The 10,829-nt window shown below is 23.5% G+C and overlaps 1 protein-coding gene across 2 annotated transcripts; it reads left to right on the top strand.

Annotated features, from left to right (window-relative positions):
• Positions 1-2,710: 2,710 nt before the first annotated feature.
• Positions 2,711-10,829, top strand: LOC117167608 (dehydrogenase/reductase SDR family member 7-like). 2 transcript variants are annotated; one of them, XM_033352666.1, is made up of 7 exons: positions 2,711-2,800; positions 6,373-6,525; positions 6,644-6,750; positions 6,878-7,117; positions 9,870-9,989; positions 10,495-10,658; positions 10,733-10,829. In XM_033352666.1, the coding sequence occupies exons 1-7, from the start codon at positions 2,785-2,787 to the stop codon at positions 10,800-10,802; spliced, it is 870 nt and encodes a 289-aa protein (XP_033208557.1). In that variant the 5' UTR covers positions 2,711-2,784; the 3' UTR covers positions 10,803-10,829. The 2 variants fall into 2 exon arrangements, with proteins under 2 accessions (XP_033208557.1, XP_033208556.1); XM_033352665.1 differs by lacking the exon at positions 2,711-2,800 and adding an exon at positions 2,859-2,987.

The following is a 10,829-nucleotide window of genomic DNA, read 5'->3' as shown; positions in this document are numbered from 1 at the left end:
TAGAAAGAGTTTTGTCATCAATTTTTACTTTTATTTTAAAAACATGGCAATCAAAAGAAATCTTTACAAATTATTAAATTGAATTTTTATTTATTTATTTTTTAATTTTATTTAATTTGTATTTTTTTTGTTATTTTTCAAACAATCTGTTTGTACGAAAAAATAACTTTCAACCAAATTTTTTGTAGCAGAGAAAAACCTTTTTTTATTTTATTTTAATTTATGTATGGAAAATTATATATTTTAAATAAAAAATTTTGTATATATATCCAAATAGTATTATTATCGATTATTATGGATAATTTATTTTATTATAAGTCATTAAATAATTATTTTTCATTACTTAATATTTTTTTGCGAAATTTAAGACTGCCCGAAATCAAAGTTTAATTTTGCCAATTTTTCATATAACACTATGCTTTTGGTTAATACATTATAAAGTTCTAGAGAAATGTTTCTTCAAATTTTTTTCCTATCTCGCGTTATGTGCAAAATTTGTACGAAAATTCATAAAAAATCCTCGAAGAGTTTTTTTTTAAACAATACAATTTTTTCTTGCCATGAAAAACCGAAAAGGACGGTTAAATTATGCTCTTCTTTATTTTTTAGGCGTCCAAAAATTTTATTGTTGAGAAAAAAATCAATCCTAAAAGAGATAAAAAAAATGTCAAGAGACATTTTCTAGAACTTTCTATACAACCAATTTTATTTCTTTGACGTTTTTATGTCTGAGGCGCACAGATTTAATCTATAAAAAAATAAAGAGAAAAAAACGATGAAATTTTGAATAAATTAACATTTAATATTTTTAGAAAAAAAACACCATTTTGTCTTTTTTTAACTTTTTAAAACATTTCAACAAATTTCGAAAGTGGACAAGAATATATATTAGAAACATGGAGAAAAACATAATTATGCGCTTTAATTTTTTTACATCAAATACTCATAACATGCCAAAAAAATTATTCGTCATAATCATTTTGAAATTTTACGGCACCGATTTTTAATATTTATAATTAATTCTGTAATTATGACTGAGCAGTTTCAGATGATTTACAGAACTATTCTTTTTATTAGTTGAAAATTTAACTATTTTATTATTGGTTGCAAATTGACCGTTTTTTTTGTTTAAAACTCAACAATTTGATTGAAAATTTATTTTAATTATTTTGAAATCATATTTTTGATTTGAAAATGAAACAGCTCAATTGAAATTTGAACTTCTATGTTCCAAATTCATTTTGTTGATTTAAGAAACATCTCTTTGGTTAAAAATTAAACTAGTTGGTTGAACATGTAACTATCCCATTTTTGGTTCAAACATTATTTATTTTGTGCAAAATTTGTCTTTTTTAGTAGAAAATTGAACTATTTTGTTGAAAAGTCTTTTTTTTTTTGGTTTCAAATTAAACTTTTTAAGAGAAAATTGAAACTGTGTACTTGTATAAGTATTTGCACTAATAAAAGGAGATTTATTCTAAATATTTACTGAATTATTACGCAAAATATTGTCAAAACATCCCTGGAAATATCGATTACTGCATTTCGTGTTTGGTTAAAAATCGATTGATTTTAGTTGAAATTTCACAATATGTTTGAAAATTTCGGTAATTTGTTGTAAATTCGTCTTTTAGGTAGAAAAATAATTTTTTTCAACTTATTGGTTTAAAATTACCTTTTTTATCCGTATTCTTTGGTTGAAAATTCGTTTTTTTCCTCTAAAATTCAACTGTTTTATTGAAATTTTGTGTGTGTTTGGGTTAAAAATTCTAGTATTTTTGTAAGAAATTGAACTATTTAGTTCATAAGGAGTTTTTTGTAGAAGATGGATATTTTCGGTTAAAAAATTGAAATATATTCTAGAGAATTAGCCTTTTTAATTGAAAAACTATTTTGTTCAAAATTTAATTATTTTCTTGAAAATGTTACTGTATTGTAGGACATTTTTCTCTTTGTACAGAAAAATTTAACTACTTTGATAAAAATGTATTTACTGCGTAGAAAATTCAACTGACTTCAAAAAAATTCGTCCTTTTAGCTTAAAAATTCTGCTCTTGGGTTGAAAATGCGACTGTATTTTTTAAAATTTTAATCTTTTTGTTAAAAAATTCGAATGTTTGGTTAAAAATTCATCTTTTTAGTTTTTAAGTTTATCTGTATGATTAATAATTTAACTATTTGAAAAAAATAATTATTGCGTTGGAAATTCAAATGTCATCTGAAAAATTTTTCTTCTTAGTTCTAAAATTCAACTATCAGATTTAAAATACAATTGTATTTGGTTAAAGTTTAATCTTTTTTGTTGCAAAATTCTAAAATTTGGTTGAAAATTTATCTTTGTAGGTTGAAAAATTAACTATGAGGTTGAGAATTCAACTATTTTCTTGAGAATTTAATTATTGTATTGAAAATTCAATTACCTTCTTAAAAAATCGTCGAAATCGTCTAAATTCAACAATTATGTTGAAAGTTGATTTATTTTCTTGGTAATTCAAATATTTAGTAAAAAGCCACCTTTTTTGTTCGAAAATTCACCTAAATTATTGAAAATTCATCTTTGTAGATTAAAAATTAATCTATTTTTCTATCAATTTATTTTTTATTTTAAGCATTCTAACATAATATTACATTAATTGAAACTTGACAACGCTGTTCTCAAGAAATTCATACTTGCTTGCGTCTTATTTACCAGTCTTTAAATAGAAGTGATATGAAGAACTTCTGATTTGTAATTCGAAACAGCTAAGATAAAAAATTTAAATTAAAATAGAAACAATAGTGAAAATGAAAGATTTCATTTGTAAGTTAGTTCTGCTTTTAAGTTCTAAATAGCACATTTTCAATAGTAAAGGTAATTTAAAAAATGGGCTTTTTGACGCTCATTGGTCTATTCGTAATTTTTTATTATTTGTTTTATATTATATTTCCCTGGTTTAGTGATTGTGATGCCCTCACAAAATTTAAGGAAAAATTTGGTAAACCAGTAGGTACGTAAAATTCAACCAGTCAATTAATTCATCAGTTCTAATCAATTATAGTGTTTAACAAAACGTTATAAAATTTTAAGGGACATTAAAAAATCACACATTCTAGTTTAGATTCCAACTTGATGAATTTTATAGAGAAAAAACAATTTTCAAAATTATAATTTTGTTTATTTTCTATCAAAAGAAATTAATTTTAAACCAAAAAAGATTAATGTTTCATCACCAAATTTCAATTTTCTACCAAATAACGCATATTCAGCCAGTTCAATTAAAAAAAATTATTAGAAAATTAGTTAAATCTACAACCAAATAGTAAAATTTTCAACTAAAAAGATTATTTTTTACCAGAAATGCATTCGACATATATTCAGTTAAAAAAAATTAATTTACAACAACAACAAATATTCAATCAAAATGTTAATTTTTCAACCAAAGAGGTAAATATTTGAAAAATTAAAATTTTAAAACTGTAATTTAACCAAAAAAGACGATTTTTTAAAGAAAAAGATGAATTATAAACAAATAAGATAATTTTCTAACCAAAAAGATCAATTTGAACAAAATGCATAATTTTTCTACCAAATGAATGATTTTTCAAATCATAAAGTATAAATTTACAAACAAAAATAGAATGGTTAAATATGCAGGGAAAAAATTAATTTTTCAGAAGAAGAATAAATATTCAATCAAAATGGTAATTTTTCAACCAAAGAGGCAAATATTTGAAAAATTAAAATTTTTAGTTAAAAAAAATTTAATTTGTCAATTTTGATAATGAAAGTTTTAATATAGTAGTTTCAAAATTAATGTCCTACTAAAAAAGGCTTCACAATATAAGATACAATGAGTTTTAAAAAAAATTATTGAATCTTGAATCTAAAAACGAATTACTTTCAAAATGGTTTAACTATAACCCGAAAATATGATTTTTTAACAAAACAGATATTTTTTACCAAATTGTACCAAAAAAGGCAAATTTTCAACAAAATACAGTAATTTTCAAAAAAAAATTTTATATTTTGAAATTAAAAAACAAATTATCTATAAAAAAGTTTAATTTCAACCCAGAAATGTGTTTTTAACAAAAAGGTAATTTTTTGAAATATTGCAAGCTTTATGAAAACAATTTTTTAACTTTTAACCAAATAATTAAATTTTTAACAAACAAACAAATGTTGATTTTTTCAATATACATAACAGTTCAATTATCAATACGAAAATATTAATTTTAAACTAAAATGATAAATCTTCAGCAACATAAATTTATGTTGTAAAATCTACTTAACTTTATACAAATTAGTTCATTTTTCAGCCAAAATAGAGTTTAATTTAAAATAAAAAACAGTTCGTTTTAACTAAAAAAGACAAATTTGAAAGAAAATTGTTTAATCCTCAATCAAAACAGAGTAATTTGCAACCAAATAGTTGAATTTTCAACCAAAAATTTAATTTTTACATTTTTAGATTATAAAATTAATTCTAAACAAAAATAAGGAAATTTCATTAAAATAGTTAATTTTTCAACCAGATAGATGAATTCTTACCTAAAATTATGAATCTTTCAAAAAAATTAAATTTTGAACAAAGAAGTTCAGCATGCAAACCAAAAGATGATCTTTTAACCAAGAAGATTAATAATTATTAATAATAATAACTGTCGAATTTTGAAGCAAAAGAAAAATATGTCAGAAAAATTTAATTTAAACTTAATTATTTACAAAGCGGTCAAATTTCCAACCCGAAAACATAATTTTTTATTTTAAAAATTAAGTTTTCTACCAAGTGTTTACGTTTTCATGAAAATAGTTTAATTTTTAATCGAATAGTTGCATATTCAACCAAATAATTGATTTTTCAAAAAATGTTGAATCTTTGACGAAAAAATTAATAAAAATGAGTTTTTTTACAAATATTTTAACTTCATGCTAAGTAGTGTAACATATTTGTCAACAAAAAATTAATTTAAAAATAAAAAATTGTTGAATTCAACGAAAATAGTTGCATTTTGCACTAAAACAGGTCAATTTTCAACCAGAAATTCATTGCTAAATGATCAGTTTCAAAAACTAATTCTGAACAACAACAAAAAACCAATTTTGAACCATATGAATTCAAATAAAAAAAAAAATTTTTAACAAAATAGTACAATTTTCAACCTACAAAGATGAATTTTCAGTTAAGACCATGATCTTTCAACAAAATAGTTTACTTCAGAACCACTTGGTACCAAATTTTCGGTATTAGTTTTTTTTTTAAAGTCTTACGATGCAAAAATTATGAAACATATTTATATTTATTAATTTATTACATTGAGAATTCATTAATAGGGGAAAAAATAAAAAAACCTTGACGAGATTTTATATTTTTTAAAATAATAATAATTTCTCCCAGTTTTCATTCTTTCTCTTTAAATTCATTATAAAAGTTTTTGTAGTTTTTTCAATTCAATAAAATTAAAAATGTACATATCTTTTATAATCACTTGGGCAAATTTAATTTCACAGACTGATTGCACTGATCAATTCTTACTTATCGAAATTTCTTGCATCGTAAGGTGTTTTTTTTATGAGAATGTATTTTCTAAGTTTTATGAAATTTAAATTAGATTAAAATCCAAATTAAAAATCCTATTTAACGTCCAATAATGAAATAGATGCAAACTCCTGTTAAAAAAAACAATAATCCAACGACCAAATTTGGACCACAACGAACAAACAAAAACAAAAAACAAAAACCTCCTATTGTAATCTGAATTTTTTTTTTTTAATTATAATTTTAGGACAAAAACAAAAAAGAGGAAAGAAAAATAAGAAGGCAGCCAACCACATCCCCTGCCTTCCTTTTTCTTTCTTTCGTCTTTTTTATTTTTATTATCATCAAATTACAATAAAATAACATAAAAAAAATTTATTTATTTTATTTTATTTATTTTAACATTTAGTTTAATTTAATTACATTTTTCTTGCCCTGATAAGGGTATTGTACGAGTACCAAAACGTTGGCAATGCAATTTCATTTATTATTATTATTTTTTTAATGTTATTTTATTGTAATTTGATGATAATAAAAATAAAAAAGACGAAAGAAAGAAAACAAGAAGGAAGGGGATATGGTTAACTGCCTTCTTATTTTTCTTTCCTCTTTTTCGTTTTTGTACAAAAATTATAATTTTTATTTTTTTATTTTTTCAGATTACAATAGGAGTTTTTTTTTTGCTTGTTTGTTGTGGTCCAAATTTGGTCGTTGTATTCTTGTTTTTTTTTTTTTTAATAGGAGTTTGCATCAGTATATTTTCTGACGAAATAAAATAATTGAATAAGTAAGAGATAATAATAAATAAAATTAAATACGTATAGAAAATGTTCTTATGAAATTTTTGTTCCAGATTCATTGAGAAATCAAGTCGTGTGGATAGTGGGTGCATCAAGTGGAATTGGTGAAAATCTCGCTTATTCATTAGCAGATGCAGGCTGCAAATTAATATTATCAGCGAGACGTACTGATTTACTAGAAAAAGTAAAAACTAATTGTTTAAGAGGTATTTTGCAAATTAATTTAATTTCCAGAAAAATATTTTTTTATAAAGTTCGTTATATTCATACAGTAAATAATAATAGAAATAATAATAATATTGACAATATTACAAATATTTTCAGGAAATGTAAAATTGACTGAAAAAGACATATTAGTGCTTCCTTTTAATATCTGCGATGCGGAAGTACATCAGAAAATGTTGAACACCGCACTTTCAGAATTTGGCCAAGTATTAAAATTCGTTTTATCAAAAAAGAAATCATATCTCTCATTTCTTGATTTATATAAAAATCATATTTTATTTCCTGATTAGGAATTGTATTATTTAAACATTTACGTCAGAGATATTATTTCAGCTCGACATTCTTGTAAATAATGCTGGGCGAACCCAAAGAGCAATATGGGAAAAAATAGACCTGAAAGTTGATAAGGAACTTTTTCATTTGAATGTATTCTCTATAATTTCCTTATCTCGGGTGGTCCTAAAATACTTTTTAGAAAAAGGAAAGGGTCACTTTGCCGTAACTTCAAGTACTGCTGGGTTCACTGGTGTACCTTTTTCTGCATCATATACTGGATCAAAACACGCTCTTCACGTCAGTAGAAATCTGGATAGAACCATTTTATTAAATTTTAATTTGTTTAATTATAATCTTTATTGTAATTGCTTTTATTAATTTTTCAATTAAATAATAGTTTAATGTAATTTGATTTAATTTATCATATTGTATTCTATTCTATTCCATTCCATTCTATTTCATTATATTCTGTTCCATTCTATTCCATTCCATTCTATTGTATTTCATTCTATTTAATTCAATTTGAAACTAGTTTGTTGTATTCTGCTTTATCGTTTTTCATTTTGCGCTATTCTATTCTATTTAATTTAATTCCAATTTATTCCATTTCATTCCATTCCATTATATTCCATCCAATTCTACTGTTTGTATTCTATTTTATTCTATTGTATTCTATTCTAAATTATACTATTGCATTCCATTCTATCGTATTCTATTCTTTTCGAATTCTATTATATTCCGTTCCAATCCATTCTATTTTATTATATTTCATTTTAATGTATTCCATTCTCTTTTGGTTTATTCTGTTTTACCCTATTTATTTATAATTTTGGAATATTATATGTTCTGTTTTATTTAGTTATATTCTCTTCTATTCTGTTTTATTCTGTTTCATTGTATTGTATTCTATTGTATTCTATTACATTATACACCATTTAATTCTCTTCCATATCATTCCATTCCATTGTATTCCATTAAATTCTATTAAATTATATTCCATTCCATTCTGTCCTATTCTATTTCATTCTATTTCTATTCTATTCTGTTTATTCTGTTCTCTTCTATTCTGTTATATTCTACTCTTTTTCATTCTTTTAAATTACAATTTAGTCTTTTCTATTGCGTTCTAATCTGTTTTATTCTAATTTTTTCTAGTTCATTATATTTCATTCTATTTTTCTAATCTATTCTGTTGTATTAAATTTTATTCTGTTTACTTTTATTTTATGATGTTTTTCTTTCTGTGCTATCCAATTCTATTAAAATCAATTTTATTTCACTCCAATCTATTTAATTTTTTCAACTGCATTCTTTTCCAGTATATTCCAATTCTATTCTCTTCTATTTTATTTTTTTAAATTCCATTCTATTCTAGTATATTCGAACGTATTCTATTCTATTGCATTCTATTGCATTCTATTCAATTCTATTGTAATTTATTCTGTTCCATTCCACTCTAGTCTATTTCATTCTGTTCTATTATGTTCTATTGTGTTTATTCTGTTTTATTAGGTTCTATTCTATTTTATTCAATTTCATTCTGATTTATTGTATTTTATTATATTTTTTATTCTATTCTATTCTGTTTTATTATATTTTACTCCATTCATTGAAATTCAATTCCATCCCATTCCATTTAATTCCATTCTATTCTTATAAATTTGATCCCATTCTATTTCATTATATTCAATTCCATTTTATTCTTTTCTAGTCTGTTCTAATATGCTTTATTCTAATTAATTTTATTTTTCTAAATTTAATTATATTTCATTCTTTTTTTTTATATTCCATTCTATTTTATTCCATTCAATTTCATTCTTTTTAATTCTATTTCATTCTTTTCTATTCCGTTCTAGTCTCTTTTATTCTATTTTTTCTAGTGCATTATATTTCATTCTAATTTTCTATTCTGTTCTGCCCTGTATTATTCTACTCTATTCCATTATATTTAATTCTATTACATTATCGACCATTCCAATCTCTTCTATTCCATCCTATTTCATTCTATTCTATCAGGTTATAATCTATTTTGATCAATTTTATTCTGTTCTATTCCGATTTATTTAATTTTTTCTTCTTTATCGTATTTCATTATATTTCATTCTATTAAATTAAGTTCTATTCTATTCTCTTCTGTTCTATTCTATTTTATTATATTTTATTATTTTTCATTCTATTTTATTCTGTTCTATTCTATTACATTTTATTCTCATTATTTGGGAATTTCCCCCATCCACAATTTAAAATATCGACAATTTTCTAATTTCGCAAATTTTTTATAATGGACATTTTGAAACGACTGGAAAGTGCTAAAAAATAAAATTTCCGACATTTTAAAATTCTTGCAAAAGGAAATTTTCAATATAGAAAATTCCCGAAATTGTAAAATTGCCAAAATTCAAATTGTAAAACTCTTGAACAATAAAACTCCTGTAGCTTAAAATATTATCGAATTTAAAAATAGCCGTATAATGAAATGTCCGAAAGAATATTGCCGAATTATAAAATATGCGAATTTGAAAAATTAAAATTGGTTTTAAAAAAATATTAATAATGTATGAAGAATAAAATAATAATATATTTAAATACTAAATTAGAAAAAAATTAACATTAGTAATATTTCCTTTCGTCAAAATATTTCATTATGGTATTTTTAATGAATAAATAATATTGATTGAAAAACCATTTTCTAGGTGTTTAAATTTGAGAATTTTCTTTTATAGATAAATTTCAGTGTCAGATATTTTATAATTTGACAATTTTCTGTCAACAATATTATTATTCAGAGATTTTGAAATTGGGGAATTTCCTATTCAAAATATTTTCTTTTTCTGGAATTTTTAGTATCGAAATTTTTTTTGGGTAATTTTTCAGCCGTTTCGTATTTTAATTATTTTTTCTTTCATTTAATTATTTTATTCTATTTTTGAATTTATTTTTTATTTAACTTGAAGTGAATTTTATTTTAAACAATTTTTTAAATTAAAATGCTCCTTGAATGATGCGTAAAAATGCAGGGAAATAATAAGATTGAATATTATAATAACAGGGATACTTTGAATCCATGAGAACTGAAAAAGCAACCAACAATATTGCGATAACTATGATTTGTCCAGGCCCAATACAGACAGACTTCTTGTATGAAAGTTTTACGGAAAATCCAGGCGAGGTAAATGAAAATATTTAGTAATAGTATATTGTGCACCAGGGCAGCGGAATAGTGTTTAGTAGTTTGTTATAAAGCATAATAATTTGTTATATGAGATACTATGACGTAGAATAGAAAGTCCTTGAGAAACAATCTGTTGCCATATACTATAAACGTTGGTTCGGAATAATGGTAGATTGTACACTAAGGCCTCGGCCTCGCCTCGACTAATGCCTCGGCTTCGCCTCGTTCTTTCAAACTCATGCTCTGCCGTAAAAAACACTTCTCTGCTTCGGTACACAATATATTTTATGTAATAAAAGTATGGTTTTCAAGTTTTCTAATGATATCCCGTATTTTTTGCGGCTGGTAAAGCACTGCACCAACAACAAAGACCTAATTTTCTGCTCCAAACCGCGCCGAAAAAACGAGGAAACCATACTTGTGTTGCTTAAAACATATTTTGACTTTATTTATAAATTGATTACTTTTTTAATTGCTCAAATTAATAATCAACCAATTATAGAAATTGGAACAAAAAACAGCAGTATCATCAACCAAAGTGAGTGCAAAACGTTGTGGACAATTGATTTCGATAGGATTGGCGAATCAATTAGAAGAAATTTGGATCGCTAATCCCATAGTTATACTGCTTTGCTATCTCAAATATTATCCTAATTTGAATAACATGTACGTACTATTTTTTGAGAAAGTAATATTTATTGTAAATTTTAATCAATTGACCTTTTATATTCTTCTTTCAGAATATGGAGACATCTCGGTCCAAGATTTTTTCAAAAAGTGAGAGATAGTAAAGATATTGTTAAAACGTGAAATTTCTGTATTTGTCTATTAGTTACC

This window comes from Belonocnema kinseyi, chromosome 2, assembly GCF_010883055.1.
Source record: "Belonocnema kinseyi isolate 2016_QV_RU_SX_M_011 chromosome 2, B_treatae_v1, whole genome shotgun sequence".
NCBI lineage: Eukaryota > Metazoa > Arthropoda > Insecta > Hymenoptera > Cynipidae > Belonocnema > Belonocnema kinseyi.
This window is presented reverse-complemented; position numbering and strand designations above follow the sequence as displayed.

Coding starts and splice junctions, on each gene's coding strand:
- LOC117167608 (XM_033352665.1), top strand. CDS start 2,864: ATGGGCTTTTTGACGCTCATTGGTCTATTCGTAATTTTTTATTATTTG. Junction 2,988..6,372: donor AAAATTTGGTAAACCAGTAG/GTACGTAAAATT, acceptor TTTTTGTTCCAG/ATTCATTGAGAAATCAAGTC. Junction 6,526..6,643: donor AAAAACTAATTGTTTAAGAG/GTATTTTGCAAA, acceptor AAATATTTTCAG/GAAATGTAAAATTGACTGAA.